We start from the raw sequence: 19,083 nt of genomic DNA on the forward strand, positions 1-19,083 counted from the left end.
GATTCCTATGTTCTTATGTTCTGTGTAACCTCGTGAGCAGCAAGCTGAACACCGGCCAGCCCCTCTCCTCTGGCCCAACACCCCGATATTTTCCGATCCGGCCTGGCACTTAAATCAGCCAAACAGTGGGTTGTTTCTTGCTTTGGGCCCTGGGCCCTGCCACTTTGATACACTCTCGGGCCCAGGATCCACCGATTCAATTCAGCCTGTACCCGACCTTTCTAATCTGATGCGGCACTTAAGTCAGCCCAAACATTGGCTTGTTCCTCGCTCTCAGGTGAAACATAATAATAAATTTACCTATTTATTTTAGGGAGCACCCACAGAAATAGTAAATGCTGATGCTAAATATTCCTTGTGATCAGATGAAATGGCCCCTCCAGATGACGACAAGATGCAAGCTAGCAATTCTCTATCCGTTGGCCCTGGCTGACCCAGGAGAAAGTCAAAAGTGTTCTGTTCTTTTCACATTATCAGTATCCATATCACTTCCCTCCTGTGAACAGTAACTACCCTTCCCCCTGTCACATCGTGCACTGCCAATCACACTATGAAAGCACAAATATGCTTCCCTGTAGTATGCTGTGAGCAGTTGTACTTGACCATGGCTCCAGGAGATTCGCTAACATATAAAGGCCGTGCTCCAGGAAGGGTTTCTTTGCTGGTACCTGTATCATGCCTCTTCAAGCAGTTTTTCAAGTCTTCTAAATATTGTGGTGTTTCTAAATCAAGGGTTGCGAGTGTAATTTTGTTGTGTTTTAAAAGAGCCCCAGATTATGCGGAAAGTGCTTAGAAGATAAAGCCCTACATTTGCTTTAATTAAAGAGTGATGGTTCATTTTATTTGCATACAGGAATGCATTTTTTTTAGGGTAGGGTCTACTTTAGAATTCTTTCCAACTTGAGCACAGCTGTTAGGATGTGGCAGTGAGCTCAGTGTAAACACCATGTTATCATTTATCTGCTTCAATTGCTGCTGCACTGTCTTTGTCAAACCACAATGATGGTATCTACAATAGAGGGGTAACAGGTGTAACTCTGTACCAGACAACATTTAAAGTTAATTTTTAAAAAACATAACATATCCACCCTGGTGAAGGGTCTCGGCTCGAAACGTCGACTGTTCATTTCCCTCCATAGAGCCACTGATGCTGCCTGACCTCCTGAGTTCCTCCAGCATTTAGTGCGTGTTGCAGTATGGCATGGCACAGTAGCGTAATGGCTAGCGCACTGCTTTACAGAGCAGGCGGACTGGGTTCGATTCCCACTACTGCCTGTAAGGAGTTCGCACATTCTCCCTGTGACCGCATGGGTTTCCTCCCACAGTCCAAAGATGTACTAGTTCATAGCTTAAGTTGTAAGTTGTGCCGTGATTAGGCCAGGATTAAATTCAGGAATGACTTCAAGAGCTAGAAGGGTCTTTTCTTTGCTGTATCTCAATAAATAAAATAGATATACTGTATACCTCACCTCGATGTATCTGAGAGCCACCCACCGTGGAACTCAGCTGATACCACCTGCTCTTCACTGATGTTCCTCCAATAAAAATTGTGTGTAATTTATGCTTAGTTCATGCTTTTTTTGTGAAATTGTGTATCTGATGCTACAGTATGTGCCTGTGATGGTGCCAAAAGGTTTTATTTTCCATTATGCGTACACATACTTACGGATATGACAATTAACTCTGCTTTAGAACATAAGAAATAGGAGCAGGAGTCAGCCATCTGGCCCATCGAGCCTGCCCCGCCATTCAATAAGATCATGGCTGATCTGGCCATGGACTCATCTCCACCTACCTGCCTTTACCCCATAATCCTTAATTCCCCTACTATGCAAAAATCTATCCAACCTTGTCTTAAATATATTTACTGAGGTAGCCTCCACTGCTTCACTGGGCAGAGAATTCCACAAATACACTACTCTCTGGGAAAAGCAGTTCCTCCTCATCTCCGTCCTAAAGTTATTCCCCTGAATCTTGAGGCTATGTCCACTAGTTCTAGTCTCACCTACCAGTGGAAACAACTTTCCTGCCTCTATCTTATCTATCCCTTTCATAATTTTATATGTTTCTATAAGATCTCCTCTCATTCTTCTGAATTTCAGCGAGTACAGTCCCAGGCGACTCAATCTCTCCTCATAGTCTCAGCCCCTCATCTCTGGAATCAACCTGGTGAACCTCCTCTGTACCGCCTCCAAAGCCAGTATACCCTTCCTCAGGTAGGGAGACCAGAACTGCACGCAGTATTCCAGGTGCAGCCTCACCAGTACCCTGTACAGTTGCAGTATAACCTCCCTGCTCTTAAATTCAATCCCTCTGGCAACGAAGGCCAACATCCCACTTGTCTTCTTGACAGCCTGCTGCACCTGCAAACCAACCTTTTCTGGTTCATGCACAAGTCACTCTGTACAGCAGCGGGTTGCAATTTTTCTACCATTTAAATAATAATCTGCTTTTTCATTTTCCCTTCCGAAGTGGATGACCTCGCATTTACCAACATTGTCCTCCATCTGCCAGACCCTTGCCTACTCACTTGACCTTTGACTTTGACCTGTTGAAAACTCAGACTTGCCTATATTGAAACTGCCGACAATTCATATTGGGCCCGAATGTGTGCTAATGTACACTGGTGGCCATTTCTGTACATTGGCATATATGGAGGCAGAGAGAACCGCATTGATTTGCATGCTACCTAGACAGCTCATTCCATACATACAGTGAGTAGAATAGGGAAAACAGCAACACAGTGCAGAATATGATGTTGCAGTTAAAGAGAAAGTGCAGTGTATCTTAACAAACAAGGTACAAGGGCCACGATGAAATAGCCTGTGAAAACGGGAGTTCATTTTTATCATACAAGATATCCACTCAAGAGTCTTTAATCAAAGTCAAAGTCCAAGGTCAAGTTTATTGTCATATGGCAGTCATGATGGTGCCGAGATGTGATGTCCCTCAATGTCGTGGCTCTTACTTAGTTGTGTTTTATAGGTTTGTAGGGATAGTTTTTGGGATAGAGAGGAGAGTTACATGTCAGGTTAGGGATTAGGGGCAGGGATGAGGGGGAGTTTGTAGGTCGGGGGTAGTATATGAAGCATCTGGGCTGGAGTTTGAGTGCAGGCAAAGTGTTCCACGGTCAAATATCAGTGATCCCGGAAATCGTGTAGCAGGAACCAGTCATCCCTGGTTGGAGAATGGTCTGGGAATGGAAGTCCATAGTGGCAGCAAGTCTCGGATACTTGCAGGAGTCACAAAGACCAGTGACCTCCCACCCGTCAGGTTGTTGGGGTCGGAGGTCCATGTGAGTCTGGAATCAGAGGGCCAAAGGTCAAACCAGTGGCCCCAAGGGCTAAGGCTTCTAAAACCAAAGGTAGAAGCCGAAAGGAGTCATGAGGGCCCGAAGGAATCACGAGGACCTAGTTCACAGGGTTGGAGGTCTGTGCAAGTCCAAAGGTCAAGGTCCGAAGGTCAAATCCATGATCGGCGTCCTGGGGTGAAATCCAAAGTTGGAGGACTGATCTTTGCAAACCTGAGAATCCATGGACAGGAACAGTTGGACCAGAGGTGGCCTGTCCTGGGGTTAGAGGCCTATCTGGGTTTGTGAGAGGGTGGGAGGAATGGGAAAGGGGCTTGATTTGCTGTTGTTTTGCTGCTGCTGTTCTTGCTCGTGTTGTTCTCTGGAACCTTTGTGGACATGGTATGTTCACGCAGGAATGTGTGGTAACACTTGTCCCCAGCACATCCTGGGGTGTGCAGGTTGTTAATGTAAGCGATTGTTTGCTTCAGTGTATGGTTTGATGTACTGTACGTGTGATAAATAAACTGGAATCTGAATTTCCACAAGTACATGCATGCACAGGTGTAAAAAAACACTTATTTGGAGCAGCATCGAAGGCACATAGCATCATTCACAAGCAAAACATAGATTAAACATATTACTCACATCGAAGGCACATAGCGTCATTCACAAGCAAAACATAGATTAAACATATTACTCATTTGAATACAAATATTTAACTGTGATAGGTATAGAAAAATATTGGAGTTTAAATCAGGTTTATTATCACCATCTTATATGATGTGAAATTTATTGTTCTGTGGCAAGAGTTGCTGTGGCTTTTAAAAGAGCTTATGCACAACTTTTACAAGAAATAATACAATTTGAACAAAAAGAGCCCATTTTAGTGCAAAATGTTAATGTTGCTAAATTGTAGTGATTAGGGTTGCATTGGTTATTCAAGAACTGATGGACGATGGGATCTTTGATAGTGATTAGGGTTTTGCCATTTGGTTCAAGAAGTGATGGACGGTGGGATCTTTCGTGATTAGTGTTTTTTCAGTTGCTTCAAGAACTGGTGGACAATAGGATCTTTGATGATGGTGATTAGGGTTGCACCAGTTGGTTCAAGAGCTGATGGATGATGGGGATCTTTAATGGTAGAAGGTGATGAAACAGTCCGATTCCAAATGGTCAACCCTGTAGCCACAGGACTTTGAATGATGTATTGTTCTTGGGTTGGAAGTTGATGGAGGGATTTGTGGACAATATGGGGATAAGGACAGTTATCGTTACACCTGCCTATTAGCTGGAACATTTTAGAAAGTGGCAAATCCATGTCCTCTTTGGACGCTGCCAATTGTCCGGTTGTCATCAAACAATGTGCTGGAGGAGCTCAGCGTGTTGAGCAGCATCTGTGGGGTGGGGAGGGGGAGGGTGGAGGAATTCTCCGCATTTTGGGTCAAAATCCTACATCAGAAATGTCAAATTCTATTTCTTTCTTTCTTTACTTGTTTTTTGAGATTCAGCATGGAATAGGCCTTTCTGGCCCTTTAATCCATGCTGTCCCACAATGCCCGATTTAACCCTAGCATAATCTTGGGATAATTTACAACGACCAATTAACCTCCCTGTGGGAGGAAACCGGAGAAGCCCCTGTGCAGTCACGGTGTGAACGTGCAAACTTGTTACAGACAGCGGGTCACTGGTACTGTAAGGCATAGTCGAACCACTATGCTGCCATGCTGCCCCAATTGTGAGGCCATTCAGAACGTGCAAAATTGGAACAAATGGCCGACATTTTCAAAAACGTAAATAATCAAAAGCATATTAAATACAGATGTAATGTGGGCAAATGGAAGTAGTACAACAGGAATTGGTACAACATTGGTATTGAGGGTGTTTAAGGAGGAGATTGGTAGGTATCTAATTAGTTAGGGTATCAAGAGATATGGGGAAAAAGCCGGAAATTGGAACTAGATGGGAGAATAGTTTAGCTCATGGTGGAGTGGCAGAGCAGACTCGATGGGCCGAATGGCCTACTTCTGCTCCTTTGTCTTGTGATCTTGTGAACAGGTGGTAAGGGCATGGTGGGTCAAAGAGCCCATTTCTGTACTGTATGATTCTGTGGCTTGCTCTATATTCCTCACAACTCCGCTGATCCATTCAGAAGAATGGGCTGGCTGTTGTATCACCAGATCTAATCTGATATAAGTCCAGTGGACAAAGTTCCCAACAGTTGTTGCTGGGAAGTTGCAGAAAGTGCACGCTCTGTTGCTCCACTCATTAAGGAGTCCAACTATGGAATTACAATTGTCCGATTACCAATGGATCTCATTCAAGAGGAAGAAATTTCAAAAGAATTTCACTCAAGAGACAGGAAATTATGGGCTTGTTAGCCTAACTTCAGATGTTGGAGTCCTGATGAAGGGTCTCGGCCTGAAACGTTGATTGTTTACTGTTTTCCATTGATGCTGCCTTTCCTGCTGAGTTCCTCCAGCATTTTGTGTGTGTTGCTTATATGTTGGAGTTCATTATTAAGGATGAGATTTCAGGGTACTTGGAGGCACATGATAAAATAGGCTAAAGTCAGCATCCTTTCCTCAACAGAAAAACTTGCTTGTCAAATCTGATGGAATTCTTTGAGAAATTATAGGCAGGATAGACAAAGGAGAGTCAGTCGATTTTGCTTAGTAGGGTCTTCAGAAGGCCTTTGATAAAGTGCCACATGTGAGGCTGCTGAAAAAGATAAGAGCCCATGGTATTACTGGAGCGATACCAGCATGGGTAGAAGGCTGGTTGATTGACTGGAGGCAAAGAGTGGGAATAAAGGGGGCCTTTTCTGGTTGGCTGCTGCTGACTAGTGGTGTTCCACAGGGGGTCAGTGTTTGGACCACTGCTTTTCACAGTATATGTCAGTGATTTGGATGATGGAATTGATAGCTTTGTGGCAAAGTCTGCGGATGATACAAAGATGGGTGGAAGAGCAGGCAGTGTTGAGGAAGCAGGGGGTCTTCTGAAGGTCATAGATTAGGAGAATGGCAGATGGACTGTAGTATAGAGAAGTGTATGGTTACATGCAGACTAAAAGCATAGATTATTTTCTAAACAGGGATAAAATTCACAAATCAGAGGTGCAAAGGGACTTGGGAGCCTTGTGCAGGATTCCCTAAAGGTTAACTTGCAGATTGAGTTGATGGTAAGGAAGGCAAATACAATGTTAGCATTCTTTTCGAGAGGACAAGAATAGCAAGGATGTAATGCAGAGGCTTTATAAGGCATTGGTCAGATTGCACTTAGAATATTGTGAACAGTTTTGGGCCCCTTAGTTAAGAAAATATATGCTGTCATTGGAGAGGGTCCAGATGAAGTTCACAAGATCACAAGACAAAGGAGCAGAAGCAGGCCATTTGGCCCATCGAGTCTGCTCCGCAGCTCCCCCATGAGCTAAACTATTCATCCATCTAGTTCCAATTTCAGGCTTTTTCCCCATATCCCTTGATACCCTGACTAATTAGATACCTGTCAATCTCCTCCTTAAACACCCCCAGTGATTGGGCCTCCACAGCTGTATGTGGCAACGAATTCCACAAATCCACGACCCTCTGGCTCAAAAAATTTCTCCTCATCTCTGTTTTAACTGGGTACCCTCTAATTCTAAGACTATGGCCTCTTGTCCTGGACTCACCCACCAAGGGAAACAACCTTTCCACATCAACTCTGTCCAACCCTTTCAACATTCGAAACGTTTCTATGAGATCCCCTCTCATTCTTCTATACTCTAATGAATACAATCCAAGAGTCGACGAACGCTCCTCATATGTTAGCCCCTGCATTCCGGAAATCATCCTCGTAAATCTTCTCTGAACTCTCTCCAATATCAGTATGTCCTTTCTAAGATAGGGGGCCCAAAACTGTACACAGTATTCCAAATGAGGTCTCACTAATGGCCCACAGAGCCTCATCAACACCTCCTTACTCTTATACACTATTCTTCTTGAAATGAATGCCAACATAGCATTCGCTTTCCTTACCACCAATCCAACTTGGTGGTTAACCTTTAGGGTATCCTGCATGAGGACCCCCAAGTCTCTTTGCACTTCCGATTTTTGAATTTTCTCCGCATCTAAATAATAATCTGCCCGATTATTTCTTCTTCCGAAATGTACAACCGTACATTTGTCAACGTTGTATCTCATCTGCCATTTCTTTGCCCACTCTCCTAAACTGACCAAGTCTCTCTGCAACCTTTCTGTTTCTTCAACATTTCCTGCTCCTCCACCTATCTTGGTGTCATCCACAAACTTAGCCACAAAACCATTTAATCCATAATCCAAATCATTGATATACATCGTAAAAAGAAGCGGCCCCAACACCGACCCCTGTGGAACACCACTAGTAACCAGCAACCAATCAGAATAGGATCCCTTCATTCCCACCCTTTGCTTTCTGCCTATCAGCCAATGCTCCATCCATTTCAATATCTTTCCTATAATTCCATGGGCTCTCATCTTATTAAGCAGCCTCATATGTGGCACCTTATCGAAGGCCTTTTGAAAATCCAAATACACAACATCCACAGCCTCTCCCTTGTCAATCTTATTCGAGATTACCCCAAAAAATTCCAATAGGTTGGTGAGGCAGGATCTTCCCTTTATGAAACCATGCTGGCTTCGGCCTATCTTGTCATGCACCTCGAGGTATTTCATAACCTCGTCCTTGAGGATTGACTCCAATATCTTTCCAACTACCGATGTCAGACTAATAGGTCTGTAATTTTCTTTTTGCTGCCTCCTTCCTTTCTTAACTAGCGGAACTACATTTGCGACCTTCCAGTCCTCTGGAACCATGCCAGAGTCTATTGATTCCTGGAAGATCATTTCCAATGCTTCCACAATCTCCAAAGCCACCTCCTTCAGAACCCTTGGGTGCACCTCATCCGGACCGGGAGACTTATCTATTCTTAGTCCACTTAGCTTCCCAAGCACTTTCTCTCCAATAATCTTAACTGTACCTAATTCTATTCCCTGATACCTCTGGCTATCAGGTATATTGCTCATGTCTTCCACTGTGAAGACTGATGCAAAATACTCATTCAGTTCCTCCGCCATCTCTTTGTTATCCATTATAATTTCTCCAGCATCATTTTCAATCGGTTCCGTATCTACACTTGTCACTCTTTTACTCTTCCTTTATTTAAAAAAACTCTTAGTATCCTTTTTTATGTTAATCGCCAACTTCCTTTCATAATTCATCTTTTCTTTCCTAATGACTTTCTTAGTTTCCTTCTGTAAGGTTTTAAAAGTCTTCCAGTCCTCATTTTTCTCACTAATTTTTGCTTCCTTGTACGCCATTTCTTTTGCTTTTATTTTTGCCTTAACCTCTCTCGTTAGCCACATTTGTGCCATTTTTCCATTCATGATTTTCTTTTTTCTTGGAATATATCTTTCCTGCATTTTCCTTATTTCTTGTAGGAATTTCATCCAATTCTGCTCTGCCGTCCCTCCATTTAGTTTACTTTTCCAATTGACTTGGGTCAGTTCCTCTCTCATACCACTGTAATTTCCCCTGTTCCACTGAAATATCGATACACCCGATACCAGCTTCTCCTTTTCAAATTTCACTACTTCCAAGGGGTTCCTTTACCTCCAGCTCCCTAATCGCCTCAGGTTCGTTACACAGCACCCAATCCAAAACAGCCGGTCCCCTGATGGGCTTCTGGACAAGCTGCTCCAAAAAGCCATCCTGTAGGCATTCTACAAACTCCCTCTCCTGAAATGCATTACCTTCCTGACTTTCGCAATCCACTTTCATATTAAAATCCCCCATATTTGACATTTTCCTTCTGACACGCTTTTTCTATTTCCAGCTGCAACTTGTAGTCCACATCCTGGCTGCTGTTTGGAGGCCTGTATATAACTGCTATTAGTGTCTTTTTACCCTTGCCATTTCTTAATTCTACCCATAAGGATTCTACCTCTTCTGATCCTATGTCCCTTCTTTCTATTGATTTGATATCGTTACTTACCATCAGGGCCACGCCACCCCCTTTACCTACCTTCCTATCTTTCCTATACACTGTGTATCCTTGGATATTCAGCTCCCAATCACATCCATCATTTAGCCATGACTCGGTGATGGCCACAATGTCATATCTTTTAACCTGCAGCTGTGCAGCAAGGTCATCCACTTTATTTCTAATGCTGCGTGCATTTAAGTACAGTACATTTAGATCAGTATCTGTTGCCGATTTTGCTATATTTCTATTTTGCAGCAAATTATCCTGTATATTCACCGGCCTGTCCTTCTTGCCATCTTTGCTGCACAGTATTTTTGACTTATTTCTATTTTCCTCTTCCTCGACCCTAACACTTTGGTTTCCTTCCCCTTGCCAACTTAGTTTAAACCCTCCCTAACAGCTATATTAAACAATCCCGCCAGGATATTAGTACCTTTTGAGTTCAGGTGTAATCCATCTTTTTTGTATAAGTCATACCTTCCCCAAAATAGATCCCAATGATTCAAGAATTTGAAGCCCTGCCCCCTGAACCAGGTACTTAGCCACACATTCATCTGCTTAATTCTGCTATTCTTACCATCATTAGCACGCAGCTCAGGCAGCAATCCTGATATTATTACTCTGGAGGTCCGGCTTTTCAATTTTCTTCCTAGCTCCCAGTAATCTTTCTTCAGGACCTCCTCTCTTTTTATGTCTATGTCATTGGTACCAACATGTACCAAGACTTCCAGCTGCTCGCCCTCTCTCCTCAGAATACTCTGGACTCGATCTGAAATATCCCGTACCCTGGCACCAGGGAGGCAACACACCATCCGGGTATCCTTGTCCGGCTCGCAGAATCTCTTGTCCGTCCCCCTTACGATGGAATCCCCTATAACTACCGCGTTTCTTCTTGCTCTCTTGATTTCGGCACTGGGCAGAATGCCAGAGTTTCATTCACTGTGGTCCTCCTCTGTCAGGTCTGCCTCGTCAACGGTATCCCCAAAACGATATATCGATTTCTGATGGGGACTGTCACAGGGGTGCTATCCACTACCTCTCTATAGGTAGTATCTATCACCTCCTCACTTTCCCTAATTAGCCGAAAGTCGTCAATTTCCATCTCCAGCTCCTTAACACGGTCCTTCAGGAGCCTCATCTCAGTGCACCTGGTGCAGATGTAATCCTTGGGGAGGCTGGGAGTCTCCCAGGATCCCCACATCTGGCACTCCAAGCACAACACTAATCCTAGATGCATACCTCTAATGCTACTGTTTGTACTAAATACCAAAAAACTGTAACTTACTCTGTTACTATGAGACTCAACGGTTGCAGGAAGCCTCTTCCCGTCTCCGCCAAAGCCCGTTGAGCCAAAGCCCTTTCAGCCTGCACCCTCTCACTCCGCAGCCCGCTCCGACACTGCCCGCTGGATATGGCGGTTTTCTTTTTAAATTGTTTGCGCTCAACTGGCTGACGTCACGCGCCTGCGCAGTCTGGCCTCTCTCCTACTCCGAGAAATAAAATGTCTCCTCGCTGGAAATCCTTAGCCTCTTACCGCTGTCTTCTTGATCCGAAGAGAAAAAGTTTGTGGCAAGTTCTTGAGAAAGATTCCAGGAATGACTCTGGGCCTGTACTTGCTGGAGTTTAGAAGAACGAGTGGGGATCTCATTGAAACCTATTGAATATTGAAAGGCCCAGATAGAGGGAATGTGGAAAGGATGGGTTCCATTGTGGTAGAGTCTAGAATCAGAGGGCACAGCCTCAGAATAGAGGGATGTCCCTTTAGCACAGAGATGAGGGTGCTGAATCTGTGGAATTCAAGGCCACAGACACTGTGGAGGCCTGGTCATAGGGTGTATTTAAAGCAGAGGTTGATACAGTACGTTCTTGATTAGTCAGGGTGTCAAAGGTTAGGAGGAGCAGGCATAATTCTGCTCCTATGTCTTATGGTCTCATGGTTTGACAGGTGTTCTGTGCTGGTGCCTACCTCCTGCACTGCCTGGCGCTTATGGAGATAAATACGGACAGTTTGACATGGAACCGCTGGCAGTTCATAACAAGTTACCTGGTCCATTGTGTTATTTAACGTTCACGCAGTCTCACTCCCTCCTTTTGAGATTTATAAACATCTGAATTTCTGCTCCCATGTCCAGCCATTATTTTTGTACTAGATGATCAATCTTTGACTTTTGTTGCACAGTGTGTAACTTACAGTTCTGTGCAAAAGTCTGAAATACACACATATATATAGCTAAGGTGCCTAGGTCTTTTGCACAGTACTATATTTGTCAATGTGGAGCAGAGAGCGAGTTCGTAAATCTGGCGGGAGCAAAGGATTTTGGGAGTGGTGAGGGTGGAGTGCCGCGGGAAGCGTGTGGTACAGGTGGCAGTGAAGAAGTGCCAGGGTCAGGGGGTGCTTGGCACGGGTGCAGACACACCCAGCCCCGAGACACCAGGCAAGGTCATTTGATTCCAAACAATTGGTTTATTGATCATTACAGAATGTCTCTCTGGTGCTTCCTGCTCCCTCCCCTCTCTCTGACCCCTTCCCACTCTCAGTCCACTATAGAGATCCATATCAGAATCAGGTTTGTCATCATTCATGCGTCATTAAATTTGTTTTTGTGTTTGTGACAGCAGTACAGTGCAATAAATAAAATTACTCCAGTACTGTGCAAAAGTCTTAAGCACCTTAGCTACATGTAGTGTGCCTAAGACTTTTGTACAGTACTGTATATAATTACCTCCATTATTTTAAGAAGTCCCTGAGGCCTTTTCCTGCTCACTTCAGCTCTATAATCCTTATTGATTTATGTGGCCCCAAATTGTGATATTGATCATCTTAGCGACTCTACTATTTGTTACCTTGTCTACAGCTACCAAAGACATCTGCCCTCATCCTCCTTCTTTCCCTCTTTAAGATGATTCACTTTGTCCAAGGACTTGGTCATCTGTCCCAGTCTGGCTTTATGAACTACTGTAGGCTATTTAGAACATGCAAAAGCTGTAACATATCAGTTTAACCATTTCAGAGCATAAACACAGGACAGTACAGCACGTGGACAGGGCCTTCAGCTCATGATATTGTGTTGAACTAATTTAACTAATCATAAAAACTTAATAATGAAAATAGTTTAACATAATTGAGAACACTGAAGCAAATTCAATTAGGTTTTGTTTGCTATGGCTTGTATGGAGTCATGTTTTACAGTGCTAAGGATATTGCATGCAAGCAATGTAAGTGTAGGTTTTGAAGTATAAAAAGGAATAACTAGGAAAAGCAACACACATCAAAGTTGCTGGTGAACGCAGCACCTCTAGGAAGAGGTACAGTCGACGTTTCAGGCCGAGAATCTTGGTCTGAAAAGTCGACTGTACCTCTTCCTAGAGATGCTGCCTGGCCTGCTGCGTTCACCAGCAACTTTGATGTGTGTTGCTTGAATTTCCAGCATCTGCAGAATTCCTGTTGTTAACTAGGAAAAGCAGATTGGCCATCAACGAGAAAAAAGCTATAAGATCTTAAGACATAGGAGCAGGATTAAGCCATCTGGCCCACCAAGTCTGTTCCACCATTCAACCATGCCTAAATTTTTTCTCAACCCATGCTCCTATCTTCTTCTCGTAACTCTTAATCCCCTTACCATTCAAGAACTTATTATTCTCTGCCTTAAGTTCAGCTGATGACCTGGCTACCACAGCCCTTTATTGGCAACAAATTCCTCAGATTCACCACCCTCTGGATAAAGGAGTTTCTTCTCCTCTCTGTTCTTAAGGAATGTCCCTTTTTTCTGAGGCTGTGCCTTGACATCCTATACTCTCCTACTAATGGAAACACCCTCTCCACGTCCACTCTAGCTAAACCATTAAAGCTTTGTGCATGCTTATCAAACTTGAGAGCTTTGGCAGGAGATACTGAAATTCCAGGCATTACCAGACCATGCTGCCATTTACTTGTTGTGGAATGCTCTATAGCAGTTTGTTCAACACACAGAATACCAATTCATCTAAGCTTTGAATAAAACCTTAGATTCTTAAAGCCATAAAAAATGAATATTATAGTTGAACTTGCAGCAATATATAGTTTATTGCAAACACTTGAGCAACAAAGCTTTTCAGACGGTACAGTGCATAAATATCCATCAGGGGATAACAACATAAGAGGTTTTAGGAATTAGAAAAAGCCATTAGAGCCAAAAAGCATTTTTCTTTCCATGGTTAGTTTCGCTTCTCAATACCCATGCCACTCCCTTCTCAAGAACCACTCAGTGTTATCCACTTTCGTGGCATTTATTTCACTAAAAATGTTTTTTGGAGCTAGAGGTTTTTCCTGATGTCCCTTCCTACTCCTGACTTTCCATTTGCTGTCATTTAACCATCTGTCATCTGCGCCTAAAGCAGAGCCTTCTACTCTGCAAAACATCCTCCAACCTAATCAGCACCAGCTTCCGCTTACCAGAGTAAATGAATCCAATTTCCCCATAAATCACTTACAAGTGTAGTTGGGTTGAGGCACAGTAGGGAGGTGTGTGGCGTTGGGAAGGCGTGCATTACTGATTTTTGAAAGGACTTTAGTAATTGTCTCAGGGAGTATTTCCTCTTTTAAGACGCATTCAGTATTTTTGCTGCATTTGCTGAACTCGGCATATCTTTGGGATCACGATTTGAGACCTTGCTTTGATGAAGACTTCCCACTGCCACTGCCTATTTCCTACCACAGTCCAAATTAAACATAAAAACATAGAAAACCTACAGCACAATACAGGCCCTTCGGCCCACAAAGTTGTGCCGAACATGTCCCTACCTTAGAAATTACTAGGCTTACCCATAGCCCTCTATTTTTCTAAGCTCCATGTACCTATCCAAAAGTCTCTTAAAAGGCCCTATCATATCCGCCTCCACCACCGTTGCCGACAGCCCATTCCACGCAGTCACCACTCTCTGAGTAAAAAACGTACCCCTGACATCTCCTCTGTGCTTACTCCTCAGCATCTTAAACCTGTGTCCTCTTGTGGCAACCATTTTAGCCCTGGGAAAAAGCCTCTGACTATCCACACGATCAATGCTTCTCTTCATCTTATATACTTCTATCGGGTTACCTCTCATCCTCTGTCACTCTAAGGAGAAAAGGCCGAGTTCACTCAGCCTATTGTCATAAGGCATGCTCCCCAATCCAGGCAACATCCTTGTAAATCTCTTCTGTACCATCTCTATGGCTTCCACATCCTTCCTGTAGTGAGGCGACCAGAACTGAGCACAGTACTCCAAGTGGGGTCTGACCAGGGTCCTATATAGCTGCAACATTACCTCTCAGCTCCTAAATTCAGTTCCACAATTGATGAAGGCCAATACACCGTACGCCTTCTTAACCACAGACATACTGGTTTGTAGGTTAATTGATCATTGTAAATTGTCCTGAGGTTAGGCTAGGGTTAAATCAGGGGTTGCTGGGTCATGTGGAGTGGATTGAAGGACCGGGAGGGCCTACTCCATGCTATATCTCAATGAATATATAATACTTAATTTTACTTTATTGTCACCAAACAATTGATACTACAGCGTACAATCATCACAGCGATACTTGATTCTGCGCTTCGCGCTCCCCGGAGTACAAATCGATAGTAAATATTAAAAATTTAAATTATAAATCATAAATAGAAAATAGAAAAGGGGAAGTAAGGTAGTGCAAAAAAACGGAGAGACAGGTCCAGATATTTGGAGGGTATGGCCCAGATCCGGGTCAGGATCCGTTCAGCAGTCTTATCACAGTTGGAAAGAAGCTGTTCCCAAATCTGGCCATATGACTTAGATCAGAGTTCCCCAATCTTTCTTATGCATTGAGACTTACAATTAGCCAAGGGCTAGGTTCCCCTGACTTAGAGGAAATATTACTCAAGGATGTAAATTGAACTGTCAGAAGACAGAGGTCGAAACATGCTGAACCTCCTCACTGTGGATAATGTGTTCAGCATTGAATGATAATTTCTCAGGAGTTGCTAAAAAAAAAGTGCTGTTACTTATGTTATGATAAGCTGTCACAAATGTGCTTGCCATGTCCAACTTTTCTACTTTTGCAGTTTGCATTTATGTCAACAAACACGCCTTTGCTGGTCCGCACCTCGACAAGAAGAAGTTGCAGCAGCTTCCAGATCACTTTGGACCTGCCAGAGCTTCTATGGTACTGCAGCAGGCTGTCCAAGCGTGCATTGATTGCGCCTATCAGCAGAAGGCAGTCTTTTCCTGCCTGAAGCAAGGCCATGGCGGTGAACTGATATCAGGTATGTGGTCCAATGTGTTCCCTATGATTTGTACGTGCCGGTAAATTGGTGAAGTCAGTGTGGTAAAAGCAGCTGACGATGATGATTCACAAAGGGTAGCAGACATTACGGAGATTATTATCTGCAGTAACATCAGCTTTTGTGTGTGTCTTTCAAAGTGGGATCTTGTTCATCTTTTCTGTGCATCCAAACTTTAGCGGCCCAGGATTGGTGGAACTTTTTGAGAGCGTGTGCCCAAATTGGGATAATGGTCTAACAATTTTTCTTGCATGCAGAGATTATCTTTGATTAATTAATAACAATAATTATAGAGTTTTTAAGGAGAAAAGATGAGTCTTGTTGCTTATTTACATATATTCATCAGTTTACAATGAGTAAAACTGTATCAGACAAATTGAAATAGATGAAGCATTTTATAGAATCTGTTCAAAAATTAATATTGTGGCGAGCATTTGGTCCATAATGACAGACGAGGAAGCTCTTTAACTCAGCAACAAAACAGACACAAAAGAGACCGGGCACCATGACCCAGAGAGTGAACTCAGCCAGTCTCACACCGACGGGGGAGGTGATCATCAGACACTCCGGTTACAGTCAGGGTGACCCACAAACACACAAACAAATAACTGTACAACCCAAGCTAAAATGTAACAGTAAATGAACTGGATCCTCCCACCATAATCTCACAAAAGCATTCTAACACAAGAACGATAAACAGTACTGGTTATTAGAAATGCAGGGGCCATGCCCCCCCCCCAGAGCATCACACTATTAATCTTTTAAAAAGGCGATTGGCAAATTACATAATTTCTAAATAGTCCTGTTATGGTAACCATTTACAATCCAAATACCGATACTCACACCAGGTTGGCAAATATTTCAAAACGTATCATCCAATGTCACGTGTTCTCTCAACCAGCTAGCAGGCACCAAGCCAGCATGAGACGTATCTTGTGAAAACATCTCATTGCTCCCCAGTTGTAGAAAATCATTTGCTGCTTCATTTGACGGTAAAGATAATCATTTTACTAATGATTAATGGTAGGGTTAAAGAATCGGGCGGGACAGCACTGCATGCTGCGTGCCAACAAATCTTTTGCGCATGCCACAGGTTCGCCACCCCTGCTTTACACAGTCTCGGGAATTGCAGAGATGCTTTAAAGCAGGAACGTAAGGCAGTCAAGTACGTTATCAAAACACGAGTCACCACCAAACATGGTGAAAAAATATAAATAAGTTTCTTCCTCGTTATTTTGGAAGTTCATATTACAGATAATAAACACCCTATTGCCAGCCTGAGAAGTATTTTTTCAAAAGAATGCAGAATTGTCAAGTTGTGTTTCACTTCGGTTCATTGAGGCACTGGTGTCGGATGTGAAGTAGAGTGAGGGGAAAGTGAAACCGAGGAAACCCAGGCCTGGTCATCTGGAAAGGAAGGGGCTACCAGAAGATAGGTTGGCACATATGATGATTCAGTTTATGGCAAACGCTCTAAAAAGAGTCTGGGTCTGGTTCATCGGTCTGTTAGCTACTGGTGTGTGGCACTGAGATCCCTAGTGGGTATCTAGTTCTGGTTCAGGTGTGTTGTAATGATTGTTGCCTTAAATTTTCACGTGGGTGGCTTAGCTATTTACATCAAATAAAAGCTAACTTTTTAAACTTCGAGTAGTGTTGTGTATCTAATATTTCAATAATATTTGAGTAATCTTGTATGTATGTTGTGTGATTAAACATTTTTGTTTATTTAAATAATGAATTATGGGTTATATGTAAAAATACTTAATTACATACATCATCACGGTACCACATGATATGTGGGTGCCTCGCTTAAAGTAAACTTGAAGTTAAACCTACACTCCCAGATTCCCATGTGTTCCTTTGAATCGGTTTAATGTTTTGTAGTTTCAAAACATAACATTGGTGATGAGCATACTTGGTTTGATTCAAGAGATTGTCTAAGCATTGTCAGTTCAGTAATGATACACTAAGAGATTGTTTAGTCCGTGGAACCTTAAAAGAAAGCATTTGAAACTGGCTCCTAACTGAAGCACAGCTTGCATTCAAGCAAACAGTGGAAATTGTCATTTCAATGGAAACTGCAGGCATAGATGCAATTGAGTTGCAGTCAGGAACAAAAGTGAGTGTGAACAAAATTGCATCCTCTAAGCAGAAACCAGCCTGGCCAAACAAATTGTGTTACCAGTGTGGCAGGGGCTCACATACACCTAACAAATGCAGATTTAAGGGTGAACTTGCAGAAAATGCAACAATGTAGGTCACATGCAAAGAGTATGTTGGGCAGACAAAAATAACTGGATTGCACAGAGAAGAGTAAAAGATAAAAAATGAAATTACAGTTTCAAAAAAAGCACTAATCTGAATGTTAATGAAAAATCTGATAATGATAAGAGTGTCACAGGACTGTATACTTTTGAGATTTATAATTTGGAAATGAACAGGAGACAAGCCATGTTTATACCAGAAGTGAATGGCAAATTAATTAATATGGAATTGGATAGCTGTTTCAGTCATTCCACAAAATGAGTTTGAGAGGCATTTCAAAGATACTGAACTGAAGCCTGCGGATATCCAACTAAGAATTTATACTGGAGAAAAGATAATCCTGTGGAATGACATTCATAACTCCTGTGAAATGCAACAACCAACAAGCCACATTGGGCTTGTATTTGGTTAAAAAAAGCAAAAGGACCAGCTTTGTGGGGACAACTACAGCTTGATTGGAGATCCATCCACCATTTGCATGCCACATCTCCTGCTAACTGAAAGCCAATTAAGGAAGGCACTGGATGATGCCACGACAGTTTCCATGCCAAATACCATGAGCTCTTACCCAATAGAGGACAAACAGGTGTTGATGTTTGTCTGTGCCTCTGGTGGGAAAGCATACTGGATCAAGGGGGGGCCATGCTGCTCAGGGGAAGTGTGGCAGTGACAAAAGTAGTTGTCCGACTACAGCAGTTTTCATAGGCAACATATCTGAGGAAGCTCTGATATGTTAATTAGGTGGCTCCTTTCAAAATGTGGCTTGGTTTTAAGCTGAAAGAAAGCTCAAGGAGCTTCAGGAAAGTTACAAGCGTTCGGCTTTTGTGAGTATAAAGAACCAGAATCTACACGGCGTGCATTAAGGTTACTGCATGAACTTCAGGTGGGGGACAAATAGCTGCTTGTAAAAGTAGATACAAAGACCAAAGCCCAGCTGGATGAATGGAAGGTGAGAAAGAAAGGAGTCAATGGAGACACAAAAACAGAGGATTTGTCAGATGATGTTGTGGATGCAGAAACCAAGTGGAGAGATCAGATCATAAATATAAGGAGTAATTAGAAAATACTCCAGTGAACTGAATGCACCTTCCCAAGACCAAGATGCAGAAACTCGAAGAGGAAGAAAGGTGGCTACGGCTGTCGGAGCCACTTCCTGCAGTCTCAGAGTCAACTCCTACGATCACCACGGAGGAGGCCCCAGAACCCGAGATGGTTTCACAGCCACAAGTCTCACCTGGCAAGCAGAGTGACCCCCC

The 19,083-nt window shown here is 43.1% G+C and overlaps 1 protein-coding gene across 2 annotated transcripts in view; it reads left to right on the plus strand.

Annotated features, from left to right (window-relative positions):
* scml4 (Scm polycomb group protein like 4) overlaps window positions 1–19,083 on the plus strand; it is a 91,328-nt gene that overhangs the window by 33,511 nt on the left and 38,734 nt on the right. For both annotated transcript variants that reach the window (XM_063040808.1, XM_063040809.1), the window contains one exon: window positions 15,344–15,544. In XM_063040808.1, coding sequence (XP_062896878.1) covers window positions 15,344–15,544 — 201 coding nt within the window. The remainder of the gene's footprint in view (window positions 1–15,343; window positions 15,545–19,083) is intronic.

Source organism: Mobula hypostoma, chromosome 2 (assembly GCF_963921235.1).
Source record: "Mobula hypostoma chromosome 2, sMobHyp1.1, whole genome shotgun sequence".
Classification (NCBI taxonomy): domain Eukaryota; kingdom Metazoa; phylum Chordata; class Chondrichthyes; order Myliobatiformes; family Myliobatidae; genus Mobula; species Mobula hypostoma.